The sequence below is a fragment of the Paralichthys olivaceus genome, chromosome 17 (assembly GCF_024713975.1).
Source record: "Paralichthys olivaceus isolate ysfri-2021 chromosome 17, ASM2471397v2, whole genome shotgun sequence".
NCBI classification, from domain to species: Eukaryota; Metazoa; Chordata; class Actinopteri; order Pleuronectiformes; family Paralichthyidae; genus Paralichthys; species Paralichthys olivaceus.
Window position 1 is genome coordinate 5,301,091 of NC_091109.1, and position 25,050 is coordinate 5,326,140.

The following is a 25,050-nucleotide window of genomic DNA, read 5'->3' on the forward strand; positions in this document are numbered from 1 at the left end:
TTTATTTATTTCTTTTTTTTACTTTTTTTAATATCAAAATGTTTCACCTCTGCACCGAAGAGCACCTTGTGTGACTTTTCTACACATACAGCAAACAAACATGCTCCGTTACTGCCACTCAACATGAAAAATTGTGCAACTTTGAGTTGCATTTTGGGAAATGATGTGGTAGAGTAATCTCATTTTATGCACTGCACTGAAAAAGCAACAACAACTTACCCTCCTTAACCTCCTAATACTTCAGTGTCAGGGGTCATACGACGTCCTAACACGACACTACTCTGTGGTCCGTTGTTTTCTATTGGACGGAGACACACTCTATTTGTATATTTATTCATTAACTTATTCATTTAATCATTCGTTTGTTTGTTTTGGTCCCGTTGTCATATTTATTTGTATCAAAGTGCTATTGTTTAGTTGCTCCTGGTCGCCAGAGGGCGCTACGGTCTGTACGGGCGATGCCAAACTATCACAAACCCGAAAGCGCGCGGAAATCAAACCGCTTCCACAGAAGAAGAAGAAGTTGAAGAAGTTGAGCCGCAGACATAAACATGGAGTCTGAGCCGAACAATAAAAGTGCGACAGACGCAAGTGAACTCGACCAAAGCGTCAGTTTCCAGCACGTGTCCTCTGTAGCGACAGGATGGATGGTGGACTTCATGTTCCTGAGTCTGTGTCGACATTTTAAAGAAGCGAAGTTCGAGGAATTCAACCAGACGCTTTCGGTTTTCGAGGGTAAGTTGTTAACAGCTAACAAACCAGTGGCTAGTTCATCAACCACCGACATTTAACTTTATATCAACCAAACAGCCCCGGTGTCAGATTTAATATAAAGTTTATTATAACGTTAACAGGGAAAGGGTAACAGTTTGAACCCGGAAATACACAATCAAAATGTAAACAAAGCTGTAGAAATGAAGACTCAACATGTTGCACAGGTCAGACAAAAACAATCATGTGAAAAAGTCTCCGTTAAAAAGTTCTGTCGTAAGAAAGAATTTCATAATAGAATTGAACAGTAGGTACCGTAATAAAACGATAATAATACATTTAGGCTTCTCACTGCAAAGCTCAGCATCGACTAGTGCGTTTAAGTCCCAGTGGTTGATTTTGAGTATACTTGTCTTTTTGTTTTTTAGCCATTTCTCTGAGTCCAGCTCTCAATGGAAACGTCTACAATGAGAAAACGCTGATATGTGCCTTCCTCGCCAGAGTCATGCATGGAAAATATCTGGGTAAGTTCCTGCAGCATGAGGATTAACCTGAGGCCTGTTCACATCTGCAGGAGTTCCTTTTGTTTTGCTGCTTGTTAGTGGAAATTAGGGAGGACAGACTGCAGATCAGCCTCCACATTAAAACTGGTTTTGGAACTGATAACTGCAAATATTCCATAACCATCAGTCATGGGATTTAAAACTCTTTTGTTGAATTATTTTCCGTGGCTTGACCAAGTCAACAAGTCATTGTTATAACATTAGAAACAGTGAATGGTTTTAATGCTGTGGCTGATAGATGTAAAGCAGCAAGCTGCTCCCTGTGGAAACTTCTTCCTGAGCGTGTTTATCTGTTGAAGCTGATCCCGACTGAGATTAAAAAATGTAATGCTAGTAAAGTCTCTTGAGTACTTGTTCTGATAACAACTGTAGGATTAGACAGGTGATTTAAAGTAAAAAAGTGTGGTTTTCAAAATAGATATTTAGTTTCTATACTATAAATACAAATGTTCCCACTCTGTCTGTTTTTGCTGTGTAACACACTGTTTGTCTCCAGATGTCATGTTTGAGGAAGACGACAGTGTGATGCCTCTGATGTCCGCCGCCAAAATATGGTCAAAACTGGAAGACAGTGTGGCAGATGAAAGTGTGTTTAAAAACATAACCATTCATTTGTTCGTCCAGGTAATCCTACTGTGAGATATTTGTTATTATCCCATTATAGAATGATTTAAATGTATTTCTGGTGAAAGCTACAGACAGTTAACATTGATGTTACGCAGATGCTTTGTTACATTTTCAGTTTTAAGTCTCATATGTGTTTGCTATGTGTCTAGTCTGTGGCTGTTTGCATGGAGAAAGGCCAAAGATCTTCTGCCTCCTCAGCTCTGAAGTGGTTTGAGGATAACTATGAGCTCCCACAGGTCTGTGTCCTTTATGGACATTTTTCTTTTTAAAAACACTGGGTCAGTACTGTGCTGTTTGATGGCCAAGTATGATTGATTTTATTCCTAATAATCAATACTGTTTCAACAGAACTTGGGAGTCAAGCTTAAAACAATCGTGACAAAGACAGAAACCTACCACCCATTGCTCATGAGCTTCAGCTTTAACCACCTGCTGGAGACAGTCCAGTCTTACCTGGATGTTTACCTGGAGAAGAATCCTTCTGACGACCTTCTGAAGGTAAAGGACCTGATCCAGTGTGTTATAGGTCAATTTTACACAAGGTCACTCTTTCCACTTTCAGCTTAGGTCATAAAATATGTAGAAGAGCTTTACAAGGGGTGTCTGTCCACATCAGGTCATACAATAGTAGACGGGGGTATAGGGGCTTAGCAGAGTATATTGTGATCTCTAACAGGGAATTTGAATCTTGAAAAGTGCTAAAAAGCTTTGAATTTAGATTATTTTAAAAGGCCATAGAGTTTTTTTTCCAGGACTTGTTTTTCATTTACACTCTTCTTGAATATTTTCTTCTCGAAACCCTAAATATCAACGGACATTATAACTTAGTCATTTTCTGTTGTTTTGTGTCTCCTGTGTGACGTGCATGATCATTTTGTGTATCTCCAGGGTAGAATTGTTTCCCTTTATGATAGTTCTCTCTTTGCAGTCTTTTTACTGAGCTCTCTGACTTGGGTATATTAACAGTCACTTAATATCAAGTCTCTGGCCCAGGGGTCTCCTGATCCCCCAGACCATTGGACCTGTGCCCTGTATGCCTGTGTGTTTTATCCTGACTAGTATAACTGTGTCAAAGTAATTGAATCACATTCTCTAAGGTAAAAGGGTCTTAAAAGTCTTCATTTAAATTTTGGTGAACACTGCCAAAACCTTTTTAATATCTAAAGACTTCAGAAGTGTTTTGTTGTCGTCATATTTGAGGTTTGTTGGATTTCCAAAAAAAAGCAGAACTTCTACAATGTAATGTGGGAATTAATCATTTGTGCAGCTGGCCCCGCAGGACTAATCCCAGTGTAAAATTAAGGATCAAGCTTTTTGTAGATGAAAAACAGGGAAAGAAAATAATTGTGCAAGAAATTGTTTGGTCTGGGAACAAGACTTTGACCAAGAGGATTAGTCTCCTCTTTGCTCACAAATGAAAATAATATGTTGGGTGTGTGGTGTTTTGTTTTCAGCGTAAAAAAACAGGATTTACACCCAACATAAATTCATCTTAACAAGTATGAAAATAATTCTTGAGGTTTATGCTGCTCAGCAGTTTGTGAGGTGATGACTTCACTGTCAAATACAGAAGGTGCCTGGTGTTTTGCTCCAGCCAACAGTGAGAATTAACGAATACATTTCAGCAGCCAGTAAATTTTCTTGATCTTGTGTTTGGGAGCTGATCGGCTACGCTCTCGTTCTTCTGAATAATGACGTCCTGACCAACTGAAGGTTCTTACATGACTTATCAGTCACAGCTAATGGACAATTTGTCATCAAATTAGTTGGAAGGGCAAACTGCTCAGTTCAGCAGAGGCCTCCTCAGGGTCCAGCACACTTACTTATTCATGAAAGTTTCAGCAGTGATTTACATGGAGGCTGCTGACCAAGGTTAAATTTAGAAGTGCATTATAATGACAGACCTCATTAGTTTCACTTTCATGTTATCGCAACACCTCCACCTGAAAGTTAATTGTTTTGGGGAAAATAATGAAATAATAATAATAATCACTGTTCTAAAATTTTGTCTGTGTTTTTATGTTTAACTCTCCATCCACCAGGAAGCCACTATGAGGGTCCTGTCATCACAGAGTGTCGAGGGTGTAAAGGACGAGGTGCAGGAGAGCTCTCACTTTGAAACAGCCGATGAATCAGTAAAGAACGAGATAAAGTAGGAAACATTTTTTTAGACCTCATATGTATTGATATCATCCACTTCTGTTCCGTATTTAACATTGTATGTGTACACTTATGTGTTACCAGGACGAAAGAGAGCACCGCGTGTTTAAGGTCAGTACAAACAAGTGTTTAAATGTGTCGTCTCAAAAATAAATCTTTGTCTTAGAGTTGATCCAACACCATTTTTCCTTCCCAGTACCACTTCTGATACCCGGACTTTGCATATTAGTCGATATTGTGTATGGATAAAATACCAGTGCTAAAAAAACATATTTGAAGTACTTTAACAGCTGTATGCTACTAACCCTGTGTGGAAGTGATGATTGCTATCATTGTTGTATGGCCTGGCTGATGTTTAAACACAAATACATACAGAGAAGTAATAAATAAATGTAAGAATACAACAATTACATGCTTAGAATAGCTGTTAAAGTTAATAAAACACCTTTTAAATTTTAGGCAGAACAGTAATGCTTTTTCATCGCTACCAGTGGCAGTACAGCACAACTGCCAGCGAAGAAGAAGTGATTTCTGGGGAAAGAAAATTGTAGTTTTATTCGAGTGAAACTAATGTACTTTAAAGACGAGGTATTAGAGCGGCACATGGATTTGCGTACTTGCCGATGCCCGACCCGGCATCTTCAGCAGTATCAGAGACATTTCTATTGCTGGTATCAGAACCTCTATAATTTTTGGCTTTGCTGACTCTGTTAAGGTAAAGGGGGGGATGTCATAAACACAGAACAAAAGGTATTAACAAAAAACATTTTCACACTTGCATTTCAACAGAACAAAAAGGAAACTACTCTCAACTAAAATCACTGAGGTATGGAAACCTGAATCAGGCAAGAAGCCTTGTGTCTCCATCAGAAGACTCTCTAGGAGTGGTAAGTTTCATTTTTCCTCTGACTTTTATTCTCCACAAAATGTAGAAATGCTTTCATAGATAATCCTGAGAATTAACAAAAGCTAATGTTAAACCTTCCTCCATCAGAGGTGTCTCAGATTATATCTGAGAAGTCGATGGACAGCACAGAGATCCAGAAGAAAAGAAAACCACATCAGGTAGGTCGAGCCTAATCTAATACTGTGGCCAGTTAATTCATTCTATCAAGTATTTCCAGCCATCGCTCAAGTGCTGCCTTTAATATGGGGCAAATTCCTTTGAATAGAAATGGACGCCTCAGCTGGACAAATACCTCAAGGCTGGCATCAGAAAACATGGCATGGGGAAGTGGTCTCGCATATTAATGGATTACGACTTTGAAGGACGCACGGGAACGATGCTCAAAGACCGGTGGAGAGTTTTAATGAGGGCAGATCAAGTCTGCTGAAGAGGGAGAGGGAGCGTACACCCTTCTCTTTAACTTGTAAATAAATTCATTGACCTTTCTGGTCCACTTTTTGAAAATTTTCTTTTGTGTTACTGGCTTGTTATACCTTGCTATTTGCACTAAGAAAATATACCACCAGAGGGCAGTCAACACAGAAAGATGACTAGTTGCATTGCTTTCTATGACAGATGCCTTTCATGTTTGGACATCAAATCTGTAAATATTGCACTCTAGCATTTTATCTCGAAGCATGACATTCCTTCTTTCATTTTGTTTAGTCATGTCACCAGGCGACAGGCAACACACACCATGAGCTGTGGTGGGTTTTCTTTTTTTAATAAATGTTTGATAGTCACAAATGTAAAATGTTTTTTTAATTTTATAAATCAAAGTTAAATAGCTTTGACAGATAAATTGTTACAAAAACAAAATGTAGCGTGCTACAATAAAAATGTACAAAACCAACTGACAAGTTTTTAATGCGTGTTGGAAACAGTGTTTTTACACAGTATGCTACAACATTAAACAACAATGGAAATGTGCATGGTGATTTCAAAATGCTTTTATATCATGTGTGACATGTGAAGTATATTAACATACTTCTAGTTGCACGGCGCCACCCTCACATGTATTAAGTCTCTTAGTACGAGAAGCCTGCCGCGTCAACACCTCAGATCTGAGCGATATCTCAGTTCCACTGATGAGGGATCAGATCAGAGCTGTGCTCTCTGGTGTCTGGTTTGGATCAGATGAAGACGAAGCTGTGCTGCGGCGGACAGTGACACTGTTGGGTTCTCTGGACCTTCTTCCACGTCCCGTGGCACTGAGGGTTCCCCAGCGCCTGCCAGTGGAGCAAAGCTTCTCTGCAACACAAGTTGTTGGTGGTTTTCACACACACTACAAGCAAACGTTGTTTCACAATTTCATGTCAGTTTCACATCTGGGTGACTCACAAATCTACTGATTTACTGCTGTTCTCAGGAGTACATTCAGCTAATCTAGGTGGAGGGAACTTGCCCTGCTCAGATTTGTCTGGTTAAGGTGGCTTCTTCTTGACTCATAGTTTCTACATATCTTCCAAATTAAAAGTCTCCCATGTGCCTTTTTATATGGCAAAAATTTTATTTTGGGCAAAATAAGCAATAGGCGCTGAGTGTTTCTACTGCAACACTGCAGTAAACAAACGTCAGTCTGAAAAAGAATAATTTAGACTGACAGGATTTATGATGTCATAAATCTAAGAAACCAATCCTGTCAAACTGGGTGGAGCTCAGTAGCTTTAAGGGCTTATACTAAAGGGCAGCTCAGGCTCAAACCTCAACTGACCGAGAGAACTAAATGAACCTGACTGGCTTTCTGTTACTTATCTCAGAGCCTAATGTTTTCCCCAATTACCGACATGCGCAGGATAAAAAAATCAAGCCCATCTAACGTGAACAAACCAGACAGGCTTGAGTCAAGTATCCATACTCGCAACACTGAAATGAAGGACGGGGTAAAGTTCCATATAACCTGTTTTCAAGCTTCAGAAGAAAGACTTTAAAATGTCATTGCTGAGAAGAAGATTCATGTAAAAGGTTCATAACTTCATACTTGTCCGACTCCTGACCATCTCCTTGGCAGCTGCCGCTATTGTTTCGCATGGCAGGAGGTTCACATGCCACACACACTTTGAAGCCCTCAGTTATGTAGCGCATCCAGTGTGTGTGTGGCCGGTTCTCCACGGTGCAGTGGGGCGTCCGCGACTCCAGTGTGAATTCCACACAGAACCTGAGGGGAGGCAGGGGCGGTCAGAGTCATACACTCAAACCAGGACTAAAGATGACATGTCACCCAGCTTGTGCAAACATTTGCTTCAGGGGGAAATAAAAAGAAAATACACAATAACACTCTGATCTGCTCACAATGCCTCACCTCACAACACCCAAACCTATTGTGCGTGTGCTTTTCATGTGACCGTCCTCATTAAAGTCTGAGTATTTCATTTCAAAGGATTGTGGGTAGTCTTGGCATTGTTATATTTAATAGTGTGTGGACAGACACACAGGTGAGCAAACAGCGACTGGTGGCTGATGCAGATGGATTAAAAATCTTTTTTCTTCTCCCCTAAATGGTTTGGGTTACACAGCATGAAGCTAAAATGAGATTAACCCCTCGGCGGCGTTGGTGAACTTTTCAACTCTCGAATTTAAAGATACCTGAGGTCAGGTGCAGTTTCAGAGGCTTTATGGGAGCATGATGATGTGAAACCTACCCAGGGTCCAGGGGGTTTCCATAGCTGTCATGCTTAGGCCTTCCCTTGCCAAACTCCATGCTGGTGATGAATGCAGGACCTGACAAGAGGAATTCAGAGTCTCAGTTTGTTGAATTCAGTAAAGCTGCACCAAATGTCTCAGGCTCATAGATATCAGATCCACAAATGATTCGCTGAGAAATCAATGATAAGGAAAGGGATAAAAAAAACTTTTCTGGATCCGCCCCTTTGTTTGCATCTACACCAAAATTAAATGGGTTATTCTCCATTTCTGTTTGAGGGCTAAGAGTTGGACTCAGGGTTAGAGTTGGGTTAGGTATTTAATTTGGATGGTTAAGGTTTGGGTAAGGGGTGAGGGAATGTATTATGTCTATGGGTGTCCTCACGAAGATAGAAATGCAAAAGTGTGTGTGTGTGTATACTTTGTTTGTATATATACATACCTGAGTTGAGTCCACAGTGGTTGCCCTGGTGATCCCTGTACTCCCTGCAGCCGGACTGTTGCTCCAGGCTGGGACAGGCCTCTCCACTGTTACCGGGCCGCTGCTCTACCTGGCGGATGCGGACTCGCACCGACGGCAGGCAGGGCTTGGCACAGCCGCTCCAAAGGCTCCAGTCACTCACGGTGCAGTCCTGAGCTGGATGTTACCACCCACATTCATTATTATTACAGGATATCCTCTGCAGCAGCAAACAATCAAACTGCAGTAAACGTCAGGGATGTTGGGCCTGAACTCAGTAAGAGTATTATTCTTATGTGAAACTGTAAGTGAGCTGAGTTTCCAGAACAAAACCTTAGATTAATGGAGCATTAAAGCATTTTGTAGAATTAGTGTTTCCTGCTCTGCTGCAAGTGCTTTGAGAGAAACCCATTCTATCACCCTGATGAAGCTTTGATGTATTAAACATGAAGATTTCTGGTGACTTCCGGCCTTTAACACGTATTAGCTACGCCCGGCTTGTTTGACTGGAACTGTAATTGCTACGACTGATTGACAGAATCGCATTCTTCACATATCTGGACTAATTCGGTTATGTGGGCCAGTCCGCTGAAACGAGGTTAGACACAAAGCTGCCCGGGATATTTGGTGTGTGCCTGTCATTGTTTTTATGATGCTCCGGCCATTTGTATTGAGTCCATTGCACAAGATAGAAAGCAGAGAATACGGAGGGGAAACCACACATGAGAGTTTGACTGTGAGGATGAATATGCACGAGGAATTTCACACGTATGGAAGAAAATGTCTGCGCGTACACACCCTGATAAGCAGCCCAGTAACGACCAGGTACTGAAAATAACCTTTCGTCTCCATCTTTCATGCCAGTATCATAAATCTGAGGCGTGTGCAAGAATAAACAAACACTCCCTCCAAGACGCCCCTCTGTTCATCCCTCACCTGGGCACTCTGTGAAGTAGTCGAAGCAGCAGTCCTTGGTCCTGACGCAGCCCTCGTCGCAGAAGCACGTCCCATACACGCGGTCCATCCTCCAGTCGGTGGTGGAACAGCTCAAGTCTCTGCTCCGGCAGCATTTCCCCGAACAGCCACCTGACACCAAGTGGTTCTCGGCCAGTGTCGAAACCAGCAGCAACAAACAGGCAAACTCCTCAGAGGATCCCATCATCATGAAGGGGGGGGTCAGGTCAGAGGTCAACCTCTGGAGTGAAACACCGGCCTCCTGGTTTCCCTTTCGCTCTTCTCCTCTTCTGGATGTGCGTATTCCCACTGTCGTGCTGCTCTCACCCTGACACGCTCATGACCGTGAGAGGGAGAGTTTGGAAATACCAGCCCAGCCCAACTCGGCCACAGGAACCCTTGTGACCTGGAATTCCTGTGTCCAGCCTCTCTGTCTCCCTCCAGAATCAGAGCGACCTACAGAGCAGAGCCCCCCATCCCAGTTCTGATCATCAGACTGTCTCTCATGTTGTGTGTGCGTGTGCTCTCTCTCTCTCTTTCTCCCCGCTCCCATCTGAGCACCTCCCTCCAGTCGATCACACACACGGGAGGAGACAATGAGGGCGAGGGAGGGGTGAGCCACTCAGTGTTTCCCCTCATGCCTCTGTTCTCTCTCTTTCTCTCTCTCTCTCTCTATTCCTCACCTGTCTCCTTGTTTACCTTTTCTCTTTCTTTGCCTCTCTCCATGCAGAGTTACCGTGACCCCGGTGTGAGACTTTGCCCACCCCAGACCTCCAGTCCCAAAAGAAAGGGAGGAATGTGAGCAGTTGGCAGGTCTCCAGTCGATTGTGCAGGGGGGCCCGCTGAGCATTGTAAAGCCCCCCCCCTCTGGTTCTCACCTCTCTGCTGCCTTCTCTGTGGCAAAAATCAGGATTTTCTCTCCTTTACTTTGGATGTTCACAGTTTCTTTTCGATTATCTGATATTTACTTTGTTTAGAGGAATAGTTCACATTTTTTGAGAAATAAGCTCATTTGTTGTCTTTCAAAAGCTTTTGAAAGACTTCAGGACCTCCGTGAAGGTGTTTTCACCTGTTTGTTGGTTTGTTTGTGAGCAAGATGACACGAAAACAACTGAACAGACTTCCACAAAAGTTGTGTGGAAGGATGAGCTGTGGGTCAGGGAAGAACTAATTCAATTTTGGTGTGGATCTGGATCACAGGGATATGGAGCTAGAGCTTGCAGGCAGGAAAACCAGGAGACGTCTAACATGGTTCTGCTGATGATATCTGACGATATTAACCCGCCATAACAATTTCTTAATTAATTCTATCTGTACAAAAATACAGGTTGTTAGATGCAACCTCACAGTGATAACAAGCCTCTAGGAAATGACTGCACCCGCCCAGGAAACAGTCTGTAAATAGAACATGTCATTATTTGCAGACCATGGTGTGGCCTTAATGTAAAACTGTTGACATACAGAGTAGGTGAACTGCAGATGACACATTCATTTCATTCACTGTAATTCAGCAGGGGCCTGTTTGTGACATCTTATTCAGGCTGATTGTATTATCTCATTAGGATTTAGCTCATTGGTGACAGTGGATTGGTTAACAGGTCTATTAGATTTGCTGCCGTGAGGGAAATTAAGACATGCTGAAAGGAGAAGGAAGGTTTCTATTATCTAGTGACCAAATGATGTTATTGCCCATTAAAAAAAAAAAAAGAAAGACACTTTCTTTAATGTCACTACACTGCATCATCATAACAACATGTTCTGATGTCACTGGTGTTGTGAAATAAATGGAGAGTCCTGGCTCATCAGATGAGAAGTTGTCAATAAAATGAAGGACCGACACATAGACTAAAGCTTTCCAGTAAATGATGAATAGATATACTTCTGAATTAAAGTCCAAATCAGACATTTAATTTTACAGTGCATCAGCAAAAAGCATTTTTTTCATCGGAGCCTGAATGTCTGAGGATTTCGTGAACTCCAAAGAGGGTCGGCATTTATTTGAGCGGTTCCTCCTCCATCTCATGGGAAACAAATGAGGCCTCTGCAGGGAGCGTGAGTGCGGAATGAGACCTCCTCGAGCCCGCTGCTACAGGAGCAACAGATATTTGTAATAATCAGGATACTTTGCCTCCGCTGTCTTGAAAAACAAGCTCGCACCGAGCAGAGGGGGGTCTCCCTGGGTCCTTTGATTCTTCTTCTCGCTAAGGAGCAGTTAGGTCAAGCGACAGTAATAGTCTTCATCTTCACCATAATCATCAGCAACAGCATCAGTGAGGAGCATGTGTCTGCATCAGTGTTTCATAAAGAGGAGGACGTTGAACCCTAATTGACCTCGTGAGTTGATGCATAATCAGATTTGGTGAATGAATATTTGCTCTACAAATACTGACTTTCACTAGATCCTGATTTCTATTTGGATTCGCACCAAATTGCACAAATTCATAAATATCAGCCCCCGACATATGTCAGATGTTTGGAGAAATAAACAACAAAATGTCGAAAAATGCCGCAATGGTGGTGACTGTGACAATATATCCTGGATCCACACCAAAATGTAATGGGTTCTTCCTTGGGTCGTGGCCCACCCCTGCACAAAATCTCATGGAAATCGGGTGAGCAGTTTTTGCGTATCCTGCATATAAACAAGCAAACAAACGAGAGCACAGCCTCCTTGGTGGAGCTAAATGTGACACATTTTGACATATTTGTGTGGTTTTACTGTTGCTGCATCACCACATAAGCTATCATCAGTCATTTCAAGAAGATGTCTGCTCTCATTTTGTGTGAGTGCACATCTTGTAACACCTTATGTTGTGTAAAACAAAGGGGATGCCCCTGAGACGTCACTCAGGCCGACACACACATTTAGTGAATTCTCAGCGCAGGTTTGATCCGTCCACTGAGGCGAGACTCACAGCCGCATCAGTTTGCTGTGGCTTCAGCACGTTGGAGGTGCACATCAAAGCGTGTGTGTTTTACCTCTGACAGGCCCCCGAACCTGGACCTCCTGCTCTTACTGTGCACTTGTCAAAGACGATCAGCCTTCCCGCACAAACCCGCCCTGCTCGCAGTTTTCCCCTCTGCTCACGTACACTAAGAAAAGGGGGATTAAGCCCCTTGTTCATGTGTGGGAAGACATTGTTTATGATCTTCAAACTGTGTCACAAGCTGCTGTGTCAGAGGCTGACTTCATGACATACACACAAACACACACGGCTCAGTTTACCTGACAAACACATGAGCAGCTATATAAAGAAACACAAAGACACACTAATCAGATTTAGTTTTCAATGAGAGGGTGCGTTCCTCCACTTGTTGCTCTGGGCGTTATGGCGACGACAGGGTGGGCTCTCGCTCCATCTCGCCTATATGGGGAATGCAAACGGTGGCTGTCCCCATGGTAACGCCTGGCCTGGGTTGCTATAGTTTCAAAACACGTGTTGACAAATGCTAGAATTAACCATTTAATCTCGCCACGTGCCGTGAAAGGTACACTGATGACGTCACACGCTGCATAACATCTCGCACAACCTGAACACACAACAAGCCTCCATATAGTTTGACATTAACTAATGACAAAGCAAATATATTGCACACAGTTCAGTTCACTTAATCTCTCTTGTCATTTTATTGTAATTTCTTATTTTTAACTTTTTGAGTTGAGACTTTTCATGAAAAAAAAAAAAAAATAAAAATCACCAAGGGAATAATTAACCTTAACCAAATATTTAGTCCCTCAAGCTAATTATGCTGAGTTTGTTTCCTGCTGATGAGGACACTCAGTTTCTGTATCATGAATGGAAGCCTTTGTCCAGGACCCTTTGAAATTATAGCTCAGCTGTCTCCGACTTCCGCCCTCCACATGTTTGCATTTGTCCATTTGATTGTCTGGGAGTCTTTAATCTTATTTTTTTAGGAATGACGAGGACAGCGAGCTGCATGAGTCATTATTTAAAGAGTGGAGAAGGTGGATGTTTGACTTGGCCTCCGCATTTTTTAAGAAGGAGGTTGATGTGGCAGATCAGATGGATTTCCATAAAGAAGACAGATAACTACAGGTATGTGGCAGCGTGGACTTAAAATCCTCAGCTCATCATGGGCATCTATTATGACGAGCCGCCTTGTACATCCCTCTAATGACGTTCTATTCATTACGGGTCATTACTGAGTGATGGTTTATGGATGATAACACGCTTCTCCAGGACTGATGATGGTCTGGCAACGGCTCTGCAGGCCGACTGGCCTCGGAGCTGTGCCAAAGTAATGACAACAAAGACAGTTATATTGAGAGAAGTTGTTCCTTTGCCCGAACCTGACATCATCTCTGATAATTGTCCCCTCATCAGTCAAACTATCCCAGCATGTAGTTCCATATGTATGTAAATCAATGAGGATATTAGAAGCAGCAGCAGGTGGATGAAGGAAGACGTGTGGGAGGGGAGTGGGACTGACCTCTGCCTCTGACAGAGATGAAACTTCAGGTAATGATAATGACTATAGGGGAGATGGAGCATCTATCTCTGTGGCTTTCATAAATCCTATTGTGAAATGTCAGCAAGTAGTGGAAAGGTTAGGTCTCTAGACCTGTGACATGTGTGTGTGTGAGAGAGTGTTGCCAAGTGTATAAATATCATAAAAGCTGTGCATCGAGGACTGGATCTGACAATCATATTTGTTGGAGAACATGTCACATCTCACACTTAACTGGTAATAACAGGTATTTTTGAGGTTACAGGAATAAAGATAGGAAAACACAAAATACCTGCTCTCCTGGCAGCTGCAAAAACTTGTATGCAAACACTCTCACATGATAAGAAAGGAATTTCTCATCTGGAAATTCTGGACAGAGAGCAAGCAGAGAAACTAGAGATTGTTTTGCAGCGCAGTAACTCTGTTGCAATCAGACTCAGTTTTGGGCTCTTCTGTGTTTATATCATGACAAAGACAAAGATCTGACCTCTGACTGCACCACTACACAGAGATTACCAGTGAGTCCCTGTTGACTCATGCAGCCTTTATACTCAAGTAGCAGTTGTTTTGATCACTGTGTCACTATCTTTGAGGATCTTTTAACCTTTTTAGAGCCTAAACTGGTTTCACAACAGAGGAGGAAGAATCAGTCGCAGAGTTATGGCCTTGATAAACAAGGAATTTTTATTAGATTTTATATTTCTCTGCAAATAGAGAATATGATTCTTTGGACATGTCGTGAGATATCACTTAACTGATCAAGATTGCACTGCAATAGGTTTAGCAATGCTACGGCAATCAGTGTCAAAGTGTGGTTGGAAATCTTGAGAAACCTTTATTTTTTTCTTTCTTGCCAGAAGTTGAATGGAAAGATTGATACCACTCCCATTCCTGTCCAATTCACATAGGGGTAAAGATAGCAGCCGATTAGCACAGCTTAGCACAAAGATGTGGAAAACTGCTTGCTTTGGCCTTTCAATAAGTCCACCTACCAGCTATTCACCTACAGACAAATAAATCCAGTAGCTCTGGTCCAATGTGTCTTCCACACCAAAGCCAATACTTATAAGAATTCAAAGGTAAGCAGTGTACTGGAGTATTTCAGTCACAAGCATTAACTTCCAAGAACCAGGTTCTCGGAGGTGTGCAGAAGGCTCCTTTGAACCAAAGTCACTTTCTGGAACAGTTTACAGCTAACACATCGTCATGATGAATTTTTTAAGTTAATCAAATGCTTATCTTTATCCTCAGGCCCAAAACTGTGTCTTCTCCTCTCATACTGACCCAAATATATTTAGGGCAGTTTTGAATTGAGGTGTTGGCAAAGTAATCATTTGGCAGAGAGGCTACATTCTTCGATCCCTGCTGATGGAGTCAACTGGCACAATATCAAGTCAGGTGAAACACAACCACTCTATTCTTCTATGTCATGGTTTTGGGGAGCAACACAACAAAATAAAAGCGCATTCTTGCCTCAAGATCTCTGAAACCTGTAGAAATTGACTGAATGGAACCAGTGCTCTCCTCTTGGTCTGGTTCTGTCCTGGTTCACAGTTCTGTCGGCTTGCAGTGAAACGATAAACCACTTGTTGGCAGGCCCCAGTATGGCTCTTATTAAAGACCTCATTGTTGACTGTTTGTTCCAGGTCATTTTGTTTCAGTCCACTTGAAAAGGACGCTAAAATCCCTGCAAGAGACTGGGCCTCCATTTGAGCGTGAACACAGCCCCTTCACTGAGCATGAATACGAGGGATGGTTCCATGTTTCTAGGTCACTGTGCGTCCCTGAAATGCACACCTTACGATCCGCAGAGAGCGACGGAGGGAGACAAACACTGTCTGCACATTTCTGTTTAATATGGAGCTTAGGAACACACTCATTTAAATCAAACACAGTTGACACCTGAGTCTCAAAGTGTCCGCGTGGCCAAAACGCTCAATGTTATGCGAATCCAGATCCGAGGTGTCAGTCTTTGTGGACGACCCTCCCTTAAATTTTCTTTTCTGTCTCCTCTTTGTTAAACCAAATAGAAATGTCACAAAAATAATCAAAGGAAAACCTTGATCTTTCACTTGAAAGCGTTTCACAGCATCAAAAAGCCTTAATCTGTCACTCTGAGGCCCGTCTGCCCACGTTCTAAATGATCTCGGACTGCAGGATGCTGTCATCCTTCAAATGACACTGATGTGCACCATCGAGGCTGTGTTCTGTTTTCCCATGCCATGCTGATTAGTACTGGGTAAAGCTGAAAATAACTGTAGTGGAGAGATAACACGCGGTGGAGATAAGAGGAACTGCTGCAACAACTTCATTTTGGAAATATTTCATTTTCTGCATTTAATATTTGCAGACAATACACTGAGTGAAGTTTTAAGGACTTTGTATTCAAATATTGGATTAAAAGGGTGAAAGTTGAGGAGGGTTGAGACGAGAATTTGTTTATGTGACACATTAGACGTTGTGCGTTGTCAGACGTGTCCTCCCTGTGGTCCTGGTGTCTCTACAGTATTAGACCCACAGCCTCAGGCGGCATCCGCAACATCTTCAAATAACAGCAGCTAATGACGTCCTCATTTCTCTCTAAACAAAACGACAACTGCTCTGACTGGTGTCTTTGTCGAACACAATGGACAAGACTATTCACAGACGTAAGCTGCCCTCTATACAGCCACAAAACAATGCATTATGTGGGAAAGTACCACATTCTGGGATCTGGGGGCACAGTTTTGTGTCTGTCTCGTAGATTATGGAATTCAGATTATGTTTCATTTGGCACTTTGAGGACTGTGGCGGTCAATCTGTAGCGTATGAAGCTCTCTTTATTAGCCTGCGTTCAGCAGAAATATAGGGTCACAGAAGAGATAAAGTTATTGAGATATGAAAAATAAATGTTTAATTGCAGGAAGACATATTACAAGGCACAATAATAGTTTTGCTAAACTCTCTAGTGTGTACAGAGATGTCCCACTCGCTGAACAAATCGTAATTGGTATAACGGCAATCATCAAAACACTGTTGTAATGAGATCCCAGCCGGACAGCATCTGCAACCTATTGATGACACAACGGGAAATATGTCAGTATTATGTAACAGCCATTACAGGGCATTAAAGAGCTAAACTAAAAAAGTGGATGTTGAGTGGTAAACTACTGTGAGTCATAATGGAATATAGTGAATGGATTTATCGTTTATCGTTGGGCAAATGCTGCAGTTTGCCACAGTAAATACTACATGTGGTCACTAGAACAGAGAAGCTGTAGTCAGGAATCCCAAAACGTGAAGAGCAGCCATGACAAGCAGGAAACTAAAATCACTGAGGATAAACAAGCCGTCAGAACGAGCCACTGAAATGAACACGGTTCCCTAAACGTTTTATTTTGTTCCGATGTTGTTGGCACAGACTCAATGGTTTTAATCCTTGACCGGTGCGAATGGGACAAAGGTGATTGTCAGGATGGAGGTTTTCTCAGTTTCCTCATTTTCTTGAGCTTTTCTTGCCTCGCCGTCTCTGCCTCCAGAGAGGACAGCTCAGATATCCTGTGGATAAAAGAGCGAGAGGCTCCGACCACCGGGTCTGGATAGGACTGGCCTGTGTGGCGAGGATGAGAAAAGGAAAAGAAACCATCAGGGAGAAAGCAGATGTGAGGATGAGAACTAAATGAAAAATATCAGGATATATACTTTGGAAATAAAACACTGTATTAGGCACATTTCCCACAATTATGATTTACAGCCCATCAATGTTTCAGTTCAATATTTAAAACCCTGCCTTTAACTGTCCTGCTTCTCTATTTCTACATCTGTGAGGGGTATCGATTAAATATACATCAATGAGCAGTCAAATCTTGGATACTTTGTTCCGCCTCATCACAGTGTGCTTAAAAAAGTGTGACCGGTCCATTCGATGAAATGGAGTAAATCTAAAAGGAAAATGGCAGCACTAAGAAAAAGCCCTTGAAAGAAACTGGAGCAAACTGTTGAAATAAGAACCCTCACTGCACTTGGCAACAGTGAACACTCCCTGTCTCCATGTGACCCCTTGGCCACCTCGGTTATGTACCACAGCCGACAAGGTACCCTGCACTGACAACAGAGAGGCCTGGGATCTAAGCTTCTTGTTTGAAGAAGGAAAATCCATTAAAATGACATGTTTGCTGCCACTAAATCAATGTCACAAACACCTGTACAGGTTGAAGGTTACACCCTCCTATTCATTTGCAACACAGGCCGGGAGTTCAGCGCTGACGTGTTAAGACCACGACAAATGCCCGAGTACAGGAAAAAAAAAACTTGTACTTAAAAGCCTGGCCCCCGGTCCAGGTTTTGGAATAACTCACTGGTGTGATTGTCTTTAACAGTCAATAGGTTGTTGTAGGTTGGATAATTCACCTTAGGCCTGCAGGACAGAAGGACAATGGAAGAAGCATGGGTGTGAGAACTAAATGAGAGCGCTATTTATTGGCACGGTGTGATTTAGATTTTAAGCTTGGAAATACCTGCTGAGTTTACAGTTTTCAACTGAGAAGGTGTTTCTGCCGTTCAGGAATAAAGTGGAGGGGAGGAGGATGGTTGGACTCGGGTTCAGCTCATATCTCTCAGGGTAACTGGAAAACAGAATTGAGGATATTTTATGGACATATGGAACTTTGCCATCAGCCTAATTGTATTATTTCTGCCAAGAAGGTAAGGTTTAGTCTTCCTGTGTGTTTGAAGGATGATGCAAGAACGACTGGACTTATTACCATGAAACCTGATGGAAGGTTGTGGTGTGAGTCAGGGAAGAATTGATTTCTTAGACAATAATTCATGGATTTTGATGAAAAAGTTCTGATATATTTAGAGGACTGATATTTATGAGTTTGTACAACTTGGTGCAGATCCAAATAAAACGGCGGACCTAGTGGATTTTCATAAGGGGGCTGTTCTGCCATTCTAGTTTAGATTTAGGTTTAAAAAGACACTCATTTTGTGTGAAACACAATAAGTAAGTTTTCCCATCAATGCATTCAGAGGTTTAGGTATTTTGTGAGAGCAAAGGCAGATTTCCACCATTAACAAAGCTTAGAACATTCCCATAAATGGATGACTAATAGTCATAAATAATTGTGATATCATTATTAGGATATTTTAGCGATGATCGTGCACTCAATAATACCACAATGTTAAACATTAAAAGCTTGAAATCTTCCCTTTGTGACAAATAAATGATGCGAGTCCAAATATTAATTGCCTCTGGCAGCGGTTTTCTTTCCTTCACATTCCTGGAAATTGTCATAAATGAAACAGTGGCTCGGTATAATTGGTTTAATCTGTGCAGCTGTCTCCAGAAATATGCTTTGAAGTGTTACAGCGACAACTACGGGACTGAGTGACGTGAATCTGCCGGTTACCCCAGGGTGAAGGGCGGCCCTGCGTGGCTGTGGGAAAGCTCCTTGGAGAGGCGGAGGGGGTGCAGGGTGCCAGGTCTGTGGTAGTCTCTCAGCAGTGGAGGAATCATGGTTCTGGTTCTCTCAAACCTGGCACCTGAAAATAGTGAGATTTTATGTTTTATCAAATCAAACAAACATATTTTGCTTTTATAAACTCTGTTAATTCTGCATGAAAAGTTGTAATATCTAAAAGGTGAAGTCACTGAAATGGGACCTGTGTTTGTATATGATCACAACTCCATCTAGTGGCTGACAGGTTACATGACACAGACAGGCCTCAAACTCCAGGTTTATCCCATTAGACTGTTAATGCACTTTAAAAACATTTTAAGGTTTTGGGGTTCAGAATTGATCCGTAAATGTTCCTGAATGTTTAAATATGAAAAAAGGAATATTAAAATAAAAAACAAGATTATAAATGTAACAGTGAGAAGGACAAGGCCGTAATCTGCAGCTCTTACATTTGTTATCAAAGAGAAAGTGTCTCCCATAGACTTCCTCTGGATCATTCTCTGACTCTTTGGTCATGTGAGGCGACCTGCACGTACATTGAAAAAGTGAAATTATTAGTCATACAGGCACATATTCAACAAGCTTGAATACCACCCAGAAATAACAACATGCAGTGAGTAAGCTATTATTACTATGAGATCTTTTATAAAGTGAAATATCACACAAATATATGACGCACACAGTAGTTGTTTTTATTTTGCTGGTTTCCTGTCTGTTGTATTTCTATCTGAGCTCCATTACCCCAGTCACAGTGCTATACCAACACATACATGACAAATAAAGCGGATCCTAATATTACTGAGCTCTTATTTAAAGTATATCTACTCATAGTACAAAAAACTAAATGCATTTCTTGAGAGCGACCCCTAACGGATCCAGAAGGTATAACAGCACTATAAAATTAGACATGAAGATGGAAAGATCAAGAAATGAAGTAATAATCAGATAAATATATGTAGGATGGATGAATTGGTGTTTTATCTCCTATAAGATGTATATTTATATTCTACCTGTGCAATGCTCGTGCAGACAAATCCACAACGTCACCTCCAATAACCAGGTTTACTGATTAAATCATAATAGATTCATTATAAGAAAAAGCCATCGACACATCTTACCCCCTGAACATGAGGCCTCCGATGAACGACTCCCCATCCCCGCACTCTACAACACACATGAACGGTGGTCCTCACTCACATGTTAGCTAGCTGCATGTACTGTAGCACACGTATGTAGCATGTTCACTCACTGCTCCTCGGCTGTGTGACAGGAAGTGTCCTCCTCATGTGGATCTTCTGTCTGAAGGCGGCTCGTCCTCCGCCCGCTCCCATCCCGAGGCTCCGGTACGCGAGGTGTCCGGAGGCGTCAGGGCCCCGCTGGGCTGTTCGAGCCTCGGCGGCGGGTAGAGAGGAGTTCACCTGGAAAGTCATCATGCTGGGAGCCGCCATAGAAACATATCCATCCCGTTATTGAGCGGAAGTGGAGAATAAGTCCGTCATTGTACCGGAGGAGTCTGATCATCACCGAGCAGCGAGGCTGCGACACCACGTTACCATGGTGACGGGGCTCATTACATTACCAGTGGACAACGTTTCAGAAGATGGAGGTTAACCTACATGTTTAATTTAACTGGTTGACAGTGCACGGTCTCTGCCATGCTACAGGACCACAGGGTTTACTTTATTAAACAGATAATTAAATGTTCTGTTACTAAATGTATTTTCTTTTATATACATTCAACATACACTTGTTTTTTGTTACTCAACATTTGGCTCATATGGAGGATGAGGCTAACAGACAGGATCATTTTAGATTATGAATTCCTCCACTATATTCCCCAGCACATTTTTATATGCAATGATCATGTGATCTGCATGTTATCGCCTTCTTGTCATTTTATTACCATTTAGCAGGAAAAATAAACCAAATAAAGATATGCATTAAAGGAATAATCAAACTTTACAAAAGTGGGTTTTCTCAACGTTTTTATTGTACAATGAGTCCTTTGAAAACCTGAAAGAGAAATAAGTCACCATTAAAAACTAATCATGACCACTTTTATTCCAGATGTTTTAAAATGAAAGTTGAACAAAATTAGATTTGATCTTGCAATGCATCTTCACTGTCTTGCATTTGTAGTGAGTGATTTGATGCTTAATGGCTTCAGATGTGGTTTCAGACATTTTTGGCTTAATTTCAGCAGGTTTTCACCATAGTCGATAAGATGGGGAAAAAAGAATATGCATCATTAACCACATCTAAAGACATTCCTACTGTCAACACCTGCACATGTTCCTTGAACTCACCATAAATTTAGTTCATCCTCCTGACCATTCTGTTGATCTGATCCTCCCTGTTGCCGGCATCTCCTCCCTCCACAAAGTGTGTGGTCTTCTTGTTCATACCACCACGGGGTGACGACAGTTTGAAGGGCCACAGGAAGTTGTTGGCGGGCTTGAAGTTCTTGCCAACTGTGTAAATCTCATGGATGAGGTCCTCAACACAGATGATGCCATATTTGCCTGCAGAAAAAAAATACTTGAGTGTTAGATGTGTAACTGAACAAATTATTTTTCAAATAACTCATTCTTCAGATTTAAATTGAATATAAAGAAGATCCTGATGTAAGGTCAGACTGACATGTGGTTTCAGACCAAACTGGCTTAGTTTTCAGTTTTCTCACCAGAGTCGATAAGACGGGGAAAAAAGTGTGCATCATTAACCACATGCAGCTGTGCCTTAGTGTATCGTACATGTTAAGGCTATGCAACAGTTCACCCTGCATGTACTTATAACACATGATGGCTTAGTCTCTGATATAGCTACACAAACAAAAGCATATAACATTTCATGATAGCCTTGTTCATGACCTCATGTTATTCTTATGTTTCATGGGTTTTCTTCTAAAAAGCACCTCAACATAGACCTATGCAGAATAACATTTTTGTGAATGTTAAAACAATGCCATACCGAGAGCCTTCTCCACCAGAGCGTTGTCTGTGAGGGCGATGCGCTGTTTCCTCATTCTGCCATGGCCACGTTTGTAGATGAGCTCACGGACAGACTTCAGGTTGGGGTAGCTGGGGGTGTAAGTGGGTCACAAACAATTTGAAATGAGTTCAAATCAAGCTGATAAATGCATTTCACAACAACATGGGATCTAAACAAGCAACACTAAAACATAAGCAAATCATTAAGAAATGGAATGATTTTCAAACTCTAATTTTACAGTGTCACTGACCAGCTGCATAACATAACAATTAGACATTTACTGAAAATATGAAGCTCTATCAGCATCAGTGAGATGAGTAGACAAACTCAAATCATCTTTCAATGAAAGAATGGTTAAAAACAAACGTTTGGTGCTCTCAACACTCAGATTGGATGTAATGAATGAGCTTTGAAAGACTTCAGGTGACACACAAATCATGGCAGTGAATGAATTCATGTACGAAGCAATCACCATAAAACTATGAACCTTAGGTATTAACGGTCTGTTAATTTCATGTCACAGCACAACTAGTAGCATCAGACATTCACATCTCTTTTGATACCAACAGGTCAATAAACTATACCCTCCTTTAGGGATGTGTATATTTAAAACAAATACTACAAATGCTTTTCATAATTGTGGCTTTGCTCCATTGTGAGAACAGCTTAACTTAATATTGCAAATATAGGTGTAATACTGTTACAATCTATTAAAGTCATGAAATGTGGTTTCAGACAAAATTGGCTTATTTTCAGTCGAAATTCACCAGGGTCGATAAGATGGGGAAAAAAGTTGAGCATCATTAACCACATTCCAGACAGGCAATCAGTTCCATGATCAATATTCATGTTTTTAATCCTGATTCTAGTGTGCACTCAAAATGAAAACGTGTTCATTTGCATCCAACAGACAATGTCTTACCCCCAAGCAATGTACGGCTCGGCGATCCTCAGCATGTTGATTGAAGCCTTGTTCAACTTGACGAACACACCGTTGAAGATCTGGCGCAGACGGAGCAGCTGCAGAACTTTGCGGACTTTGGGGCTGACGCCATTGATACTGGAAAACACATGAAGTGTGATGTGATTAGCATGATTCAGTGTCAGAGTTCTGTCAAATCACAGCTTTATGTGTGGTTTCAGATTATAATTGGCTTATTTAAGACATGAATCACCATAGTCGATCAGTCGGGGAAAGAGAATACATCATTAACCACGAGAGCCACAGCACAACATTCACATGGATTGCAGTGTTAACCCCATTGAGGAGTTACTGAATGAATGTTTTGAACACCAACTCACAATTAAGTCCTCACTGACATAAAAAGCATGTTGAGAGTTTTAAACAGTCTTTAAGACGCCATCACTGTCATGCTACTTTACTGAGTAACTAAAACTACTTTTACACATGTAGCTTGCATGATATTGCCATAAAAGCAACAGGATTTCAGGATGAACTTCACTCAATAATATAATATTTGAATCATACTCAGTTATACCCTCAGTAATCCATGTAAATGTTGCTAACAACGTTGTGCTCAACCGGGACAGTTGTGTTCCCACACAGTGAACTCAACTCACCCTCTGATCCTGATGACAAAGGCCAGTTTGGGTTCGGCTGGGACATAGTAGTTTCCCACTTTGCGAGCAGTACGGGACAGACGGACCTCACGTCGGTACATCTGCCTGTACTCCTTGTGGTACTTCTCAGCCCTCTTGTAAATCAGCTTCCTGGTCACTTTGCGGGCCTGTGGATACACGTGCACATCTTCAGTGAGACCGAGCCTTGTTAATACACGTGCATCAGGTCTTTACAGAGCTCATTTCTCATGTCTTCGGACCTACTTTTTTCTCAGCCAGCATCTTCTTGATACGGATGGCCTTCATGGTGGCGAAGGCCTTTCGCCTTTTCAAAAGGCTCTCAGGGACCGCCGGAACCTTTTTTCTGTCGAAGACATAGAAAACTCAGCGACTCTTTCGTAAGCACAAAACTAACCCAAATAAAAACAAAGGTATTTATAATTACTGACGAAACACATTGTCTCCGCTTGTAGCTGCTAGCTTGTTAGCCTGTAACTAGCCGGCTGCCATACACGCTGAGTTAACCACTCTATAGATTACTTTACATGACTAAAAATCATTAACAAACACAAATTAATTAACATTTAGCGGTTAGTTCCTACCTTGGTTCACATCATTAGCATTGAAACTAGCCATTTCTAAGTAGCACGGGGGCTACAGGGACAGCCATGTTGTACTCTGACTATCTGGCTACACATGAAGTCGCCATAATATCGGTAACAATCCCACAATCCTCAACAATACCGCCCTGAGCATGATGCAGGGAAACTAAACTATTCATCCAGGAGGTAAAATGGACAAAGATCGACATGTTAACAGCGGATGTGCTTAGATTTCTATTCAGAGACAAACACTCACTCTGCGTCCGCCATTGCGTCCACCGAGAAAGAGGAATATTCCTGTGCGCATGTCCGCGTTAAAGGATTGAGGACCCCGGGTGGCTGTCCGTCCAATTGCCTGATTAGAGCGTGAAGCTTCAGCGAGCTAAACACAATCTCAGCGAAATGTTCTAAAATAAACAAATAAAATGATATAATTCATGGCGTCAAATCCCTATAGTGTGTTGTTGGACATATTGCCTTAAAACTTACAGTGTCACCTCTCGGTAAGTTTTATTTTGTTTCACTTTTTTATTTTTAAAGTGTTGTTACAAGTTCAACATTACCGTAAAGTTAAAAGTCACTTTCCGGCACTGGTTCGCACATTTACGTGTTTTGATAATAAGATATTTTGAATGCACGTTTGCTGCGTTAAACTTTCCCTTTTCCATGATGGCACTGGACTCGTTGAACCAGTAGGGGGCGCACACGTGTCGTTTGAAAGCCCAGAATGAAGGAGCGTGTGGAGGTAAAGTTTTTCTCTGCAGGATCCGAGGAGAGAAGAGAAAACACCTTCAGGTTGTAAAACCCAGACAATGTGATGCTCAGCGAGGTTATACAATCATAACATAGTGTGTTGCTGCACTGGCTTTGATTCAAAGTCCAAATATATGTGGGAGTTTGG

At 41.8% G+C, this 25,050-nt stretch overlaps 4 protein-coding genes and 3 non-coding genes across 9 annotated transcripts; 1 reads left to right on the top strand and 6 right to left on the bottom strand.

The window, feature by feature from the left end:
* The first annotated feature begins 495 nt into the window (after window positions 1-495).
* On the top strand, window positions 496-5,860 carry terf1 (telomeric repeat binding factor (NIMA-interacting) 1). Its single transcript, XM_020087180.2, has 10 exons — window positions 496-735; window positions 1,140-1,235; window positions 1,771-1,898; window positions 2,051-2,137; window positions 2,250-2,399; window positions 3,944-4,053; window positions 4,146-4,172; window positions 4,851-4,948; window positions 5,056-5,126; window positions 5,234-5,860. The coding sequence occupies exons 1-10, from the start codon at window positions 552-554 to the stop codon at window positions 5,393-5,395; spliced, it is 1,113 nt and encodes a 370-aa protein (XP_019942739.2). The 5' UTR covers window positions 496-551; the 3' UTR covers window positions 5,396-5,860.
* LOC109629461 (somatomedin-B and thrombospondin type-1 domain-containing protein) lies at window positions 5,752-9,585 on the bottom strand. Its single transcript, XM_020087182.2, has 5 exons — window positions 9,047-9,585; window positions 8,093-8,287; window positions 7,650-7,728; window positions 6,989-7,165; window positions 5,752-6,258 (listed from the first exon to the last, which is right to left on the bottom strand). The coding sequence occupies exons 1-5, from the start codon at window positions 9,273-9,275 to the stop codon at window positions 6,141-6,143; spliced, it is 798 nt and encodes a 265-aa protein (XP_019942741.1). The 5' UTR covers window positions 9,276-9,585; the 3' UTR covers window positions 5,752-6,140.
* A 6,816-nt stretch (window positions 9,586-16,401) lies between these two features.
* LOC109629837 (uncharacterized) lies at window positions 16,402-20,543 on the bottom strand. Of its 2 annotated transcripts, XM_020087799.2 has the most exons (7): window positions 20,225-20,541; window positions 20,094-20,139; window positions 19,425-19,501; window positions 18,925-19,057; window positions 18,031-18,138; window positions 17,872-17,930; window positions 16,402-17,123 (listed from the first exon to the last, which is right to left on the bottom strand). In XM_020087799.2, exons 1-7 carry the CDS (start codon window positions 20,421-20,423, stop codon window positions 16,984-16,986), a joined length of 762 nt encoding a protein of 253 aa, XP_019943358.1. In that variant the 5' UTR covers window positions 20,424-20,541; the 3' UTR covers window positions 16,402-16,983. The 2 variants fall into 2 exon arrangements, with proteins under 2 accessions (XP_019943358.1, XP_069368131.1); XM_069512030.1 differs by lacking the exon at window positions 17,872-17,930 and having other exon boundaries at window positions 16,930-17,123; window positions 20,225-20,543.
* Window positions 20,544-20,947: 404 nt separating this feature from the next.
* rpl7 (ribosomal protein L7) lies at window positions 20,948-24,544 on the bottom strand. 2 transcript variants are annotated; one of them, XM_020087800.2, is made up of 7 exons: window positions 24,406-24,544; window positions 23,812-23,911; window positions 23,548-23,714; window positions 22,889-23,026; window positions 21,946-22,055; window positions 21,282-21,497; window positions 20,948-20,988 (listed from the first exon to the last, which is right to left on the bottom strand). In XM_020087800.2, the coding sequence occupies exons 1-6, from the start codon at window positions 24,417-24,419 to the stop codon at window positions 21,289-21,291; spliced, it is 738 nt and encodes a 245-aa protein (XP_019943359.1). In that variant the 5' UTR covers window positions 24,420-24,544; the 3' UTR covers window positions 20,948-20,988; window positions 21,282-21,288. The 2 variants fall into 2 exon arrangements, with proteins under 2 accessions (XP_019943359.1, XP_069368132.1); XM_069512031.1 differs by having other exon boundaries at window positions 24,150-24,439.
* On the bottom strand, window positions 21,142-21,234 carry LOC138405347 (small nucleolar SNORD12/SNORD106). The gene has a single exon (XR_011239061.1). It is a non-coding gene; the product is annotated as a small nucleolar SNORD12/SNORD106 (small nucleolar RNA).
* LOC138405353 (small nucleolar SNORD12/SNORD106) lies at window positions 21,615-21,704 on the bottom strand. Its single transcript, XR_011239067.1, has one exon. It is a non-coding gene; the product is annotated as a small nucleolar SNORD12/SNORD106 (small nucleolar RNA).
* On the bottom strand, window positions 22,689-22,780 carry LOC138405352 (small nucleolar SNORD12/SNORD106). The gene has a single exon (XR_011239066.1). It is a non-coding gene; the product is annotated as a small nucleolar SNORD12/SNORD106 (small nucleolar RNA).
* Window positions 24,545-25,050: the final 506 nt, after the last annotated feature.

Coding starts and splice junctions, on each gene's coding strand:
- terf1 (XM_020087180.2), top strand. CDS start 552: ATGGAGTCTGAGCCGAACAATAAAAGTGCGACAGACGCAAGTGAACTC. Junction 2,138..2,249: donor ATAACTATGAGCTCCCACAG/GTCTGTGTCCTT, acceptor CTGTTTCAACAG/AACTTGGGAGTCAAGCTTAA. Junction 4,173..4,850: donor GAGAGCACCGCGTGTTTAAG/GTCAGTACAAAC, acceptor GCATTTCAACAG/AACAAAAAGGAAACTACTCT.
- LOC109629461 (XM_020087182.2), bottom strand. CDS start 9,275: ATGATGATGGGATCCTCTGAGGAGTTTGCCTGTTTGTTGCTGCTGGTT. Junction 7,729..8,092: donor CCACTGTGGACTCAACTCAG/GTATGTATATAT, acceptor TCCTCTTGTCAG/GTCCTGCATTCATCACCAGC. Junction 6,259..6,988: donor GATGGTCAGGAGTCGGACAA/GTATGAAGTTAT, acceptor CTTGTGTTGCAG/AGAAGCTTTGCTCCACTGGC.
- LOC109629837 (XM_020087799.2), bottom strand. CDS start 20,423: ATGGCGGCTCCCAGCATGATGACTTTCCAGGTGAACTCCTCTCTACCC. Junction 19,502..20,093: donor GGAGGCCTCATGTTCAGGGG/GTAAGATGTGTC, acceptor ATGTACGTGCAG/GTCGCCTCACATGACCAAAG. Junction 18,139..18,924: donor GGGCCGCCCTTCACCCTGGG/GTAACCGGCAGA, acceptor TCTGTTTTCCAG/TTACCCTGAGAGATATGAGC.
- rpl7 (XM_020087800.2), bottom strand. Junction 23,715..23,811: donor AGATGCTGGCTGAGAAAAAA/GTAGGTCCGAAG, acceptor GTGTATCCACAG/GCCCGCAAAGTGACCAGGAA. Junction 22,056..22,888: donor GAGCCGTACATTGCTTGGGG/GTAAGACATTGT, acceptor TTACACCCCCAG/CTACCCCAACCTGAAGTCTG.